This window comes from Daktulosphaira vitifoliae, unplaced genomic scaffold (assembly GCF_025091365.1).
Source record: "Daktulosphaira vitifoliae isolate Bord-2020 unplaced genomic scaffold, ASM2509136v1 Scaffold_1, whole genome shotgun sequence".
Classification (NCBI taxonomy): domain Eukaryota; kingdom Metazoa; phylum Arthropoda; class Insecta; order Hemiptera; family Phylloxeridae; genus Daktulosphaira; species Daktulosphaira vitifoliae.
Window position 1 is genome coordinate 65329067 of NW_026099572.1, and position 14446 is coordinate 65343512.

Genomic DNA, 14446 nt, shown 5'->3' on the forward strand with positions numbered 1-14446 from the left:
TATATATATATAAACAAATTTTTATTTTGACTGTCCATTATCATCCGCGTGCATACGGTTTACGTATACAGAGTGTTCAGTAAGTCAGGAAACGGGTATCTATTGTTCTCATTGTTACAAACAATGAGAACAATAGAAACCCGTTTCCTGACTTACTGAACACCCTGTATATTCCTACCGCCGTTTATGCCTCAGGTATAACGTTAGTCCGACCCGCCCGCCCACAAAACACGACTCTACCTAATGCATGATACGTTTACGTACTTAAGTCGCTTTACATGTATATATATATATATATTCTAATTCNACATGTATATATATATATATATATTCTAATTCCTATTAAAAATATATATTAACACACTTTATTCTTATTTAGAGATATAGAACTCATTCATTCCGATTACAAAGGATGAATCCAGTATCATAATTTTTCGTCACTAACTCCATGTTCCGGTATTGGGTAATTTACGCGCCTGCTGCTTTCCTTGGATGTGGTAGCCGTTTCTCAGACACCCTCCCCGGAATCGATCCCTGATTTCCCGTTATCCGTTACAACCATGATATTGATAGTAACTACTATCATAACATGAAACTAAAAAGTGAAAAATAAATATATTTAAAAAAACTAAAAAAACACGCTTTTAAAGCACATCGAACTAAAAGTTAAAAATAATTTTTAAAATAAGTTTAATATAATTATGAATAAAAAATACTAGTATTATTGTGATAAAAGCGTGGGTGCTTTGTGCCATATTTTTCGTATATTGAGCGCCCGACGCTTTTATCACAATAATACTAGTATTTTTTGTTCATAATTATTTTAAACTTATTTTTAACTTTTTAGTTCGATGTGCTTTAAAAGCGTGTTTTTTTAGTTTTTTTAAACTACATTTATTTTTGGTGTCTATTACTCCACAACCTCAGCTCTTACTGAACCGATTTTGATGAACAATATGTCATAAGATCACAAATTGTATCTAGTCGAAGTGTATACCCTCAAAAATTGAAAATAATTATCTCGTTTTCCGCAAATGGGGGAAATCCTCCAAAAAATTACAATTTTAAAAATCTGTAATTTTCAACATTTTTAAAATATTTTTTTTCTTAAAACTACCATAATTTATATTGAAACTTTAGGTATTTTCCTGTCATTTGATATATTTTTGATAACATTTGACCCTTTACCTGCCCACAGAGAGGGTTTTAAAATGGAAAGATATTCACAAAAATTTAACTTTTTCAACTTAAGTTTTAAAAGTGTTCTAGAAATACTCAGACTTCAAAAATATGTTAAAATAAAGCTTATGTTATGTACTATAAATACAAAAAAATAATTTCTCCCGACGAATTATCTTCTATGAGCAAATGGTTGCCGATTTTAAAAAACATGCAATTATGGTGTTAAAATTGTACATCTAATTTTTATTTTTTTAACTTTAAATTACTATGACTTTCTGAAAAATGTATGGATCAATACAATTTTTTTTTTCATAAATACTTTAAGTTTATTTCTTTCATTTAGCAACTTTTTTTTTAAACCGGACCATTTTCCTTTATACAGGAAGGTTAAAAACTTTAAAAATACGAGTAAAAAATAGAAATTTTTCAACATAACTTTTAAAAATGTTCCGGAAATACTCCGAGATTTAAATATATGTCAAATTCAAGCTTATAATAATTACTTTAAGTTCCAAGAAAAAAATTTGTCCCGACGATTTATCTTCTACATGCAAATTACTACCGTATTTAAAAACATGCTATTTTTGTGTTCAAATTTCCGATTTTATACTTTCAAATTTAAATTGATATATATTTTTGTAAAATGTATGGATCAACATGATTTTTTTTTTTAGAAATCTATAACATGCACTCCAACATACTTTTTTTTTTAGCTCAACTTTCAAGTTTAGAATTTATATCATTAAATATAAAATTTTATGTGGAATAAAATATTCTATTTTTTAGATTCATATATGAACAGAAAGTTAAATAATTACAATTAACAGTAAATTTATAAGGAAAACTCAAAATTTCGATAAAAACGTTATAATGTATTTTTATTGTAAGAAATCATTTAAATAGAAGTCTTAGTAAGCACTTTTATGCAACTCTCGGTGTTAAAATAATTAATCATATCGAAATATGAAATATGGCCATTTGTCCATATAAGAATAAGTCTTCTATGGGCAAATGGCCATGGAATTTAACGTAAAATGTAATTTTTATGTAAAAATCTCCGTTTAACATGTTAATATTTTGATATTTAAAACTGCCACAACTTTTTGAAAAATTAATAAATCAAAATAATTTTTTTTTATTGAAAACTTAGATATTTCCCTTTAATTTGATATACATTTTTTGAAAATCTGACTTTTGACCGCCCACATGGGGGGATTCTAAAAAGCAATTTTTACAAATAAGTTAAACTTTTTTAACTTAATTTTTGAAAGTGTTCCGGAAATATTAACACTTTTATTAATATCTTAAATTAAAGCTTATTTAAAAAAAAAAAAAATTTTAGATATGGATTGTCTTCATGGTGAAAATGGCTACCCTATTAAAAAATATGCTATTTTTGTGTTAAATTCTTGGTATTGAATTTAATTTATTTTAAAATACCTTATAAGGGCAATAAATTGATTTTCATTGATATTATATAAATCTAATTAGCATAGAATATAAAGTTAAACTTATTTAAATTTTTTTTCTTCTTTTAAGTCGAAAAAGGTAACTTTAAAATTTGAATTAGCTTATATAGCCAATTTTATTGATTCGAAATCAAAGAATTCGATGAACGCTTGCCGAAATCGATGACGATCTACAGATTTGCATCGAAGCGTTTCTTATAATAGTGATTTTAATCACTGTCATATATCATCTATACTTGTCCCAACTAGGCCACACTCTTTTATTTATTTATTTTTTTTGTCTGTTACCACTTTTTCTCAGATCTCGCCGAATCGATTTTTTTCAAACTTCTAAAAATGTAAAGATTAATACAATTTTTTATAATAAATACTACTTATATACTTTTTTCATTTGACATACTTTTTTGAATTCAAATGAATTTAAATGATATTAAAAAAATCATCAACTTATTCAGTATTGTCATGATTTTATGATCAAGATTAATATTTTACGTGTTATACAATTTTACAGGAATCTTTATGGTTAAATAAGATGGTGTCTTATTTTTTGTCCTTATTATTGTTTGTACTAAGTACTAATGCATTATTGACATTTTCACCAAACATAATACCATCTTTGCCGAACACTATTTTAAATTCAAGTAATCCAAAATGTCAAAAAGACAGTATAAGACTGCAAGAAAATCTAAACACCTCTATACTATGGGCTCAACAAAGTAAGTGATTCGTTTAAAATAAATATTTAAATTGGAAGAAAGAAAATGAACAACTATACTCATTGATTCCTCATTAATAGATTAAAAGACTATTTATTAAAAAATATTATAACAGAATATATAAAACTTTTCTAACAGTTATTTAAACAACAGAAAAATAAAAAAATTCCGTGTCAAAAAATTGCTGATAGGTGTTATGCAGAATTTCTCAGATCAACTGACTATTCTTTACATTAGCGTAGATTGCATGGTGGCTATAAGGGCTTCAGCTATCATACAAACATTCGTAGTCCTCATAAATAAATTAAAATTTATTAAAAGGTGAAGGTAAAGTTATATGACAAAAAGACTTCCCATCAGATCTACTATCCAAAATTATGAAATAAAGATAAGGAATATAGTATAGCACTCGGAAATAAATTTTTCAAGCTATGCCAATACTCTCATTATATTTTTCGTTCATGATAAATATACGTATTAGGAAGGAAGGTCAGAGCAAAACGTTACAAATTAATAATTGATTGAGTACTTTGATTAATTGAATAAATGTTCAAAAAAATTATACCATTTTGTTTATCATGTTTTATATAATTATTAACATTTTTTCAAATTGTTTGATGAAATTTTCGTTTTTTTAAATAAAAATGAGGACTTTTTAAAAAATTTTAAAATAAGATATATTTTTATGATATTTTATTGTAAAATATAGACCATAAGTAAAAAAAAATTTTTAATTCCTTACATAAATACATATATATATATATATATATATTATTTATTTAATTCAAATTTTACTTGTAAGTGTTTTTTTCAACCATTAGTAAATAAGGCGACAGTATTTGACTTATAAGTTGGACATTAAAAATGAACCTATAAAAAGGATCCTTTCAATTTGAATACTCCCTAGATAACTTTATAATTTAAATGAAAATATCTAAAATTTTAAATAATAAGTAAAAAGTATGCTTTGTAGAGCCCCCCAGAGTTGCCTCAAAATATGACTTTATCAAATTTTCCGCTATTTGCCTCAAAGTTGTTTTAAATAAATTGAATTTAGATAATTTAGGCCCTTCGTTTAATTCAGACAGTAAATTTTTATTCTTAAAAGGTCAACTGGACCTTACAAAAATTCTACGTGATATTTTAATGACAATAATAAAATATATTTTATCATAGTGTGGGATGCATCAGCAAAACAAGCAGTCGGCTTATTGACTGGAAACATATATCAGTTAGGAGACTTTGACGAATGTTTACAAGTAACCAAGCCAATTCAAGCTCAATATTGTCTGATAGATATCAAAATAAATGTTCCACGAGAATATTCTCAAACGGATCCTTATACTAGAGATTATAATCCAATGCTTCCATCATGGCATAAAATTTATGTAAGCAGTATTTTTTTGTTTCAAATTACACACGTAACATGTAATAATAATTAAAAAAATTTACATTCTTTTACCCACCTACAAAGAATAGGTTTCTTAAATATTTATATTTAAGCTTAAATTTTAAAAGCTTTAATACTCTGATACGGATAGTTTGTTACTGAAGAGAGTGATGTTGGTTCTAACAACTGAGATAATCTCTCGCTTAATAAGAAAAGTAGTCTGTGACTAATTCTCGAACCCGAAACAGCGTATCAGCCATTAATGCTTTGTTTAATCAGCCATGCCATCATTAATTAATTATTCAAATTATAAAAATGTTGATATTTTGATATTAATGACTTGTTTGACAAATTGGTTATATTGTTTTCATTAAAAATGTTCAGTTACATTTTTGATAATACATGAAAAAATGGTTAAATAATTTAATGTTTTAGTATGGCGGAGCAAGGTTCAAGCAACGTTTAGATATCATTAAATGGGCGCTATGCGTTCCACAATCATGTTCTTCATTTGAAATTCAAACTTATCTCCAATCATACATAAAAGAAAATAACATAACTTCTATTGAAAATATATCAGTAAACGATAAGATGTGTACACAGACAGAACGTGCAGGAGATAAGTACGACGCTTACGACTGGACTTATTTGTACGAGTTTGTTATTTATTTAAATTTTACTAAAGGTTTTATAATTTAAATTATTGAGATGAAATTATGAACAATATCTCATCACACTAAAGTTATTGATTTTTAATTTTCTTATTTCTGTATTGCATCCATACAAAATATTTTTCATTTTTAATTGATAAATAATTTTTTAATGATTAATGAGTTTTTATCAAATATTAGTTTGATAAAATTAGTTCCTATATTCTATAAATTCAAGAAAAAAATGTAAAAGTTAAGCAATATTGTCTTGAAATACATATTTCTTAGTTCATCTTTATTTAAGATTTACTTTACTTTAACTTGTTTTATATAGTAATTAAAAACATAAAGTCATTAGAATAAGACTGTGTTCAAATAGATTATACATTAAACTAAGCTTATAATGGTTAATAGTAATAAATAATAAATATTACATTGAATCGCAATTAATTAAATTTTATAGGTTTGTCATTTTAGTACTGCTATTATTAGTTACGTTTGCAACTCTTTTTGATTTTATTGCATATTCAAAACAAGAAATATGGCAATGGAATAAAGGTAATTATTTCTTACCTTTCTTATTTTAAATCACTTAGAATTTTTAATTAATATCATTAAAACCTGAATTTAAATAATTTTAAAATTGTGACGTAACAAAAAATATCAATCAAAATGACTTTTATTATACAAATCTAAAACCAAATTTGTCTGTACAAAGTGATCAAAATTTCATGTTACATTTTTTTTTCTCAAAACTTATTGAAAATATAAATATAGTTNATTACAACAATTTTGTTAATATCCTAATAAAAGCAGCAAAAGTTTCAATCCCGCGTAAGCGTTCGAACAATATAGGTTTTAGCCATTCTCCTCCTTGGTGGAACTCAACCTGCACCACTGCAGTTAAAATGCGCTCCTTCCATTTCAAAAAATACAGATCCTCAGGTTCTCTTCATGACTATATAACATACCAAAAATCAAAATCCAACACAACCAAAATTCTAAAAAAGGAAAAAAAAAACTCTTGGTTAAATTTATGCAGCAATCTACACCCTTCAACGTCTATCTCTGAATTTTGGACCATCGCTAAAAAATTCAAAAACTGTATAAATCGTCCTTCTTCCACCACCAACAATGACTGGTTTGACGACTTTTGTAATAAGATTGCACCTCCTTACGTTCCTGCCCCTGACGAACTTGAATTACATTTTTCAGACAATTTAGCAAATAATAGTAATAATAGCTTCCTTTCCTCTCCTTTCAGTCGTTACGAACTGTCCTTTGCTATCTCTTCAAGGAAATCTGCTGCTGCTGGCTTGGATAATATTTCTCCTTTTTTTTTTAAACATCTTCCAATAAAAGCCTTTGATATTCTTTTAACTATCTTAAACAATTTATGTATTAACAATATCATTCCCGAGTCTTGGAAGCATTTCAAAGTAATTCCTATCCCTAAAAGTGGTGTTGCTACTAACGCATACCGTCCAATTGCCCTTTCATCTGCCTTCTGCAAATTAACAGAGTTTATGTTAAAAACTCGCCTGGATTGGTATCTTGAATCCAAATCTCTACTATCTCCTAATATGTTTGGTTTTCGACATGGACTGGGCACAATGGAATGTCTTTCCTCTCTTTTTGGTCCCGTGTACCATTCGTTTTGTAACCGTCAATTTACAACAGCCGTCTTTGTTGACGTTCGTGGTGCATTTGATTCTGTTAATATTCCTCTTCTTGTAACACGTCTACTCTCCATCAACATTCCTATATCAGTGTGCAAATTTATCTTTTCTTTATTTAAATGCCGCCTCCTTCACTTTAAATCGCCGTTTGGTCCATATTACCAACGTGTTACTTATAGAGGTCTTCCTCAAGGTAGCTGCCTCAGTCCTATTTTATTTAACATATATACTGTTGATATAAGTAAATCACTCACATCTAATAATTTCTCTAGTTTACTTTACGCCGATGATATAGTTATTTTCTCTTCCCATAGTTCACTCCAGGTTACTGTATCGAATATAAATAATGCACTCCAGATCCTCTCCTCTGTACTCCAGCTTTCCTATTTTGAATCTGCCCCAGAAAAAAGCAAAGCTATAATATTTACCAGAAAACACATCCTACAACACCCTTCAATTTTGCTTGATGGAGTTAGCTTATCCTTCTCTGATTGTGTTACTTACCTCGGACTCAAACTAGATCAGAAACTCCGCTGGATGCCTCACTTTAAATACCTCATCTCTTCCATATCACGCTGGTCTAATCTTCTACGTTCTATTGCAGGTACCTGGTGGGGCTCCCACCCCTCCTCACTTTTACTTATTTTTAAAGCTCTTATTCGGTCTAAAGTTGACTATGGTTCCTTTTTATACGCCTCGGCTTCCACTGTTCATCGTAAAAAAATCAATTCTCTACTCGCTGCTTGTTTACGCACAATTATAGGTGCAGTTTACTCTACCCCTAATATGAGTTTAGAAGTAGAATGTGTATGCCCTCCAATTGAAATTCGATCTCGTTACTTAGCCTATAAATTCCTTTTAAAACAGATATCCAGTCCTGCCAAGTTAATATTTCATTGTTTTCATTCACTAAGCTCACTTTGGCGATATGTACCCAAAACTCTTCCTCTACTTGCCTCAATTTCTACTACCTTGACTCCCTACCTTAATTCTATAATTACCTCAATCAATCGCCTACCTATATATGACATTCCATTTCATGCACTTACTCATTTTCCAAAAATTCACTTTAACCATCTATTTCTTTCTTATAGCAAGCCTCAATTACAATCTCTCCCAATTAATCCTGTCAATTATCTTTTTGATGAACTCATTTCCTCTCGTTTTGCTAACTACTGCCTCATTTTCACTGACGGCTCAGTTTATACTAATTCCGCCGGTTTTTCCTTTTTTATTCCTAGTCTAAACATTAATTTCTCAGATAATCTCCCCTCAAAAGCTTGTTCATTTACCACCGAATCTTATGCGATATCCTCGGCTCTCGAATTCGTCAAATCACTCAATATAATAAATGTTCTGATTGTCTCCGATTCACTGTCAGTCTTATCATCTCTTTCCTCAGTTTCTTTTAAAAAAAGTAGATCCTTCCTCACAATCAAAATTAAAGCCTTAATTTATAGTCTCTATTTAATGGACATTAATGTTGAATTTTTATGGTGCCCCAGTCATGTCGGAATATCTGGCAATGAGATAGCAGAACATCTAGCCAAACTGACTAACTCCTTCAACCGACCACCTATACTAAAAATTCCCTCTTCCGATCTCCTTTCCTCTTTTCACACAACTATTAATGAAGCATGGCAAAATAAATGGTCTAATTTTTCTTTAGCTAACTGGCATAAATCTATAGTTCCAACTATCCCTAAACGTCCTTGGTTTTATAACCTCCCTCTGTCCCGTTTCCATATTACCTCTTTTTCCCGTCTTAGATTTGGTCATAATCGGTTACCTAGTCATGCCTTTAACATGTCACTAAACCATTCCCCCTTCTGCCCTAAACACAATGATGAAGTCCCCTGTAATTTTCCTCATTTACTATTTGATTGCCCAGCTTTACAACATAACCGTTCACTCTTGTTCAATTTCCTGTCCTCACTTAATATTTCGCCCATTAATAGTTTTAATATCCTTAATACAAAATCCTCCTCAATAATTATATATATAATTTCCTTTGTTCATTCAGCTGGCTTCGTTATATAATATTTTTCTGTATGTTAATTTAATATCCTAGGTCTAATTTGTTTTTTTTTTTTAGTATTTTGAGTATGTTTAATTTATTAATCTAACGATCTGTTTAATTGTGTTTAATAACAAAAAAAATTTTTTTTTTTCTCTTCTGTATAGTCTTAGTTCTATTGTATAATCTTAGTTTATATTGTATAATTTTATTTTAATCGTTTAGCTATAATAATACTTCTGTATTGAAAGCTTTTTAAATAAAAAAAAAAAATTTAATGTGTGATTTGTATGCATATTCGCCGAAATTTGAAATTTTTTGTTATATTTGCTTCAAACTAATACATCGTTTATATTAAATTAAGTCAATATAATACTTAAAAAGTATTATTATATTTTCAAGTTATATAAAAAACTATATCTGGTATAAACTATTATTTAGAGTATTGTAATAAATTAATTATTGTTGAAATTAAAATCAAAATTGAGTATAATTATTTGTTTTATTGTTAAGTAAAACGTTTATAATTTGTGCTGATGTAGTATTACGGAATAGCAAGTTGCTGTGTTATTTGTTTTTTTCTTTCACGCGACTGTCGGTTATAATGTCATTGTCAATGCATCGTGATTTATATTATACTTTATGACAATTTCACTTTTACTAAATTATATTGTTGTAGTACTTTATTTAAACAGTAGTTAAATATTATTTTAAACTATTTCCTTTCTACAATTATATTAAATGAAATTTAAATGTGTGATTATTTACAATACATTTATTATTGGTGTTAACATTTTACTTATAATTAAAAACTAATTGGTATTATATACTTTTTAATTTATTACGAAAATGAATATATGAATTATGATCAATTTGTGAAACAAGCGATAACGTTTGTCAAAATAATTGAGACAGACATTTCCGATATTTATTTTGATGGTCTCAACCAAAGAATCAAGATGACTATAGATGAATTAAGAACTGAACTGAATAAATGTTTTAACCATTTTAATTTGAATATTGGTGATGCTAAATTGATGACTAAATATAAAATTAATAACATTCAAGATATCCACTTGGAAGGTATTATAATTATTAAATATATTTTTTTAGAATTATATTACTCATCTAAGGTTAATGTGATATCATTAAAACGGTTTTCTTAACTCCAAGAACAATAGATAATCTGTCACCGAGAAAGTGAATAAATATTCCATTTAAACCCTTTATATTAGTTTCCTAGTGTAAAATAGCTTTTCATTCATGTAATATTTTGCAAAAAAAAATTTAATTTGTCTTTACTTATTCCAATCCATGAGCATTAAGCCAATTTAAGCTATGGACACCAACTAAAAATGCTTCGAAGATATAGACAATATCTGAGATAAAACAAAAAAACCCAACACAGGGGGGTCGCGGCACAGTGGTGACGTGGCATAGTTGGATCAAATATAATGATATCTGACAGTGATTAATATCACTATCAAAGTAAAAAGCTTCGATGCAAATCTTTAGATAGTGTTAAATTTTAAAAAATGGTGTATTATTTCAAAAGCTACATGGTCTGCTAGTTCCTTATTAATATCCTGATTAAGTAATGATGTGCATTACTAAAAATTATATTACAAAAAAAAAAAAAGAAAACTTAATTTTCAAAATTTCATTAAAAAATTTTGGTTTGTAAAAAAATTATTTTAACAGCAAAATCTTATTTTTAAGACGGTAAATAAAAGCTTTTACTATTACAAAATGTATTTTTATTAATTTTTCTTGTATTTCTTTGAGCTCAACACGGCTTATATTTATTAGTTTTATGTATATTTACATTTAAATAATCATTTTTCTGAATTGAATTTTTTTGTTATTAATATTACAATACAATTTAATTATTATAATACGAGTAGAGTCAGGAGGGGTAATTGTGAATAGTGGTAATTGTAAATGAGGCACCGATAATCAATGTGTCCACATTATGACGGGATGTATTTATTACATGTTTTGTTCGTATTTGTTCCATATCAACGAGTAGTGGAAATTCTCAATCGATTATTTATTTGTAAAACTTAATTGCACAGTCGGTGGCAGATCCACATAATCCCAATTCCACAATATTATATCGATTATAACATGGCATTTACGATAAAATGATATTTTGAAAAAAATACAATTCCAAAAAAAAATTATAACGTTACAAGTCGCGTGGGGGTCAATATGACCTATTTCAACTTTGATGGATATTTTAAGTCATACATTTTTTGTTCTAAGGTATTTATATATGAAAATCTATTCAATAAAAACCATCTTCTAAATTTATATCTATGTACACTTTTTATGCAATATAATACATCCGTTTTTATTTATGTGGGGGTATGCTAGACCCCCACAAGACTGTTTAAGGGTTAAGGTCTTAGCGATTATTTGTTGTGTGCGCTGCAACATCGTTCTTTGTGATTACTAATGTTATTTTTCACTACTGTCCGTTGTATTATATAATTGTTTTTCTTTGTGGCATCGGCCGAACCAGCCTTCTGTTCTTAATCTTTTGGGGTTGGTAATGTATTATATATTTGTTTAATGTTCTGAGCCAATTTTTTTCTATTGCGCCTTGTTTAAGCACGTGTTGTAAAGTTTTTTTTATATGTGCCCCTATTATTTTTTTAGATTCCCAACATGGCAAGCGTGTTACAATATCATTTGTCATGTTATATTATTTTTTGTAATTTTTTTTATAGGAAATCTAAAAATATGCACCAGATAAACTTATAAGTTTATAGAGCAATAAAATTTGATAGTCTTGACATTATTCTATAAATTTAATTTAAAAGCCAAATATTAATGTGAGAAGTATTTCAAATTGGACAGTAACCACTGACGTTCTTCTACACGCTATTAATCACCATTTTGTATTTAAAAAATACGGATATTTAAACTGCAAAAAATATAAAATCTGTGTTTATTTTAAATAATACATTTTAGAATCAAGTTATGAAATTATAACAATACATAATGACCACACTGCTGGTTTCTCAAGATATTGAGACTTGGAGGAGCTTCCTTCGGTTGAAATTTCAATAATCGACTAAAAAGGCTATTAGTCGGGACTGTAGGAACGTTTGTGCTAATCAGGTAATAGTATAGACGTAAAGTGTAATGTTAGTGAAGAACGAATAATCTGCCCGTAACAATTATATTGTTTTAAAAATAATATGGACAACAGTAAATATTAGTAAATTCTTAGCACTCGCCCCCTTAACTCTTTTTCGTGATTAAGTGCTTATAATTTTATAACCAAGGGTTTTAAGTATATAATTCAAACGCACAATTAAAAAGATTTATATCTAATAGGTTATAAACTCAGTAAATATGCCAGTATTTGAATCTTAAATGATCAAGCCGAATAATTAGATCTATAGTTAATAACAACTAATTTGCATATAATATTAATAACTAATGTTAGTGTGAATCTAAAAAAAATACTTCTGATATACGTTGTAGGGCTTATATATTGATAGTTTTGACAATATTTCATTAAATTAATTCAAAGGCTAGATATTTAATGAGTGTGATATTAAAAATTGGACAGAAAACGCCTACTCAACCACAATTTATATTTTAAAATATTGAAAACTTCCGAAGTAAAGGTCCAAAAGTTGATAACGACCGGTCATTTTCTTAATTATTTCATTTTTTATTTTATTAGATAGTTTAATATGTATGTTGTCAATTAAAAAATAAACTTGACACTCTTATATTTTATAAGGGATGCATTAAAAAAATACTTAATAATTGATTAATCGATAAATCAAGAGTTAAAGTGCTGGGGTAAAAGTGCGCCCTTTATTTTCTATTGTATATAACTTATAGTCAATGGTAGTTATTAACAATTATCATTTTTTTTTTACTTGACTTGACAAACGGTTAAAAAAACAAATTAAGTATTAGTAGTGAGATTAAAACTCTGTTTAATAAGTAATTTTAGCACTTCATTGTAGCATTAAATTTTAGCCAAATTTTTCTCAACTTTTCTTGTAAATTTTACGTATTTACAAAAATTATCAATCTGGGCATATGTGAACTTTAGATTATTTCTTATAGTGCATATAACCTGTTTCATACGAGGTAACTAGACTAGGACGGCTAATTGCACACCGCACTATATTTGTTGGATACACATCGTTTGAATGTGCTAAGAGAAATTGTGTTTTGTGATTGCTTATGCTATCGTTGTGTTACACCGAGTTGTTGTCGGTCTTCTTTATGTCTGCATTTCCGCTGCCATCTTAGCGTTTTTTAGCTTTAAGCTCAATGGCGCTTGCGAGCCAGTAGTTTTGTATTTGTTTTGTTGTAAAAGTAAAAAACCTTTGCGGCGTTCTTTTGACGCATTCTTGTGCCCTCAGTATATCGCCGTTGGTCCTATATATTTTCTGAGATGCATCACAGTACCGTTTATAGCATATTGTACACGTTGGTAAGCTACTTGCATTCGACTTCAATCGATCCTTTCAATATTCAACATTATCATCAGCCGTTTCAATTTGCCGATAAGTATGATGCTTGTCCATATTCTTTTTAAGACTTACTCACATTTATAACTTATTGTTTGTTTATATCAGCGCCATTATGGCATTAGTATTAAGTTCCTTCCTATCCACATTGGTGTATATAAGATTTTATGATTCATGTATAATACATTTAATTGTTATATGCTTTGAAAATTCATTCATAAAATCCACTCACCTTATTCCTTTTCCTCGACATAGCCTGACTTAAGACAAAATAAAACAATGAACGTTAACGAACCCACATGAGTACCAACGGGTGCTGCGTTCATTCAATATTGGCGTCTTGCCTTAAATCTCTGATCACTATAAGAGTAGGGCGAGTGAGTTCACCTGGTGGATGCCGGCTAACCGCACACCCAATAAATCACGCGTAGACAATAATTACATAACAATAATAAAACAAATACATTAAAGTTCTGCAATCAGTATCTCAAGTTTAAGGAGTAGGGGCCCTTAAATACTAATAGTCGGCGAAACGGCTTAAAACAAAGTAGCTAAAAATATAATAAATAAATTATATATATCAAAAAATTATGACTTAACCGAAGCATTAGTCTTCGATGATGGGGCGATGAGCAGTGGACTGTATGAGAATATGAGTGATGACGTGACCAATGACAAGGCTTAAGTAAGAACGATGTTGGTTTCGCAATGTACGGCAAGGGCCGTGTATAAAGTTCTTCAGTGATGGTTAGGGCCCAATCACTGAAGGCGTGCAAGGGCACGGGAGCTTTGAGTACAATAGTACGACAAAACAATGAATAAATTATGGCGTACAATG

At 28.7% G+C, this 14446-nt stretch overlaps 3 protein-coding genes across 3 annotated transcripts in view; 2 read left to right on the plus strand and 1 right to left on the minus strand.

The window, feature by feature from the left end:
• The window catches only part of LOC126896261 (uncharacterized), a 162240-nt gene that overhangs the window by 38414 nt on the left and 109380 nt on the right, over positions 1-14446 (minus strand). The window lies entirely within an intron of this gene.
• LOC126896244 (nose resistant to fluoxetine protein 6-like) overlaps positions 1-14446 on the plus strand; it is a 173506-nt gene that overhangs the window by 19165 nt on the left and 139895 nt on the right. The gene's annotated exons all lie outside the window — the stretch shown is intronic.
• The window catches only part of LOC126896245 (nose resistant to fluoxetine protein 6-like), a 113395-nt gene that overhangs the window by 3868 nt on the left and 95081 nt on the right, over positions 1-14446 (plus strand). The window contains exons 2-3 of the mRNA XM_050668881.1: positions 3163-3367; positions 4544-4755. Coding sequence (XP_050524838.1) covers positions 3184-3367; positions 4544-4755 — 396 coding nt within the window. The 5' untranslated portion in view covers positions 3163-3183. The remainder of the gene's footprint in view (positions 1-3162; positions 3368-4543; positions 4756-14446) is intronic.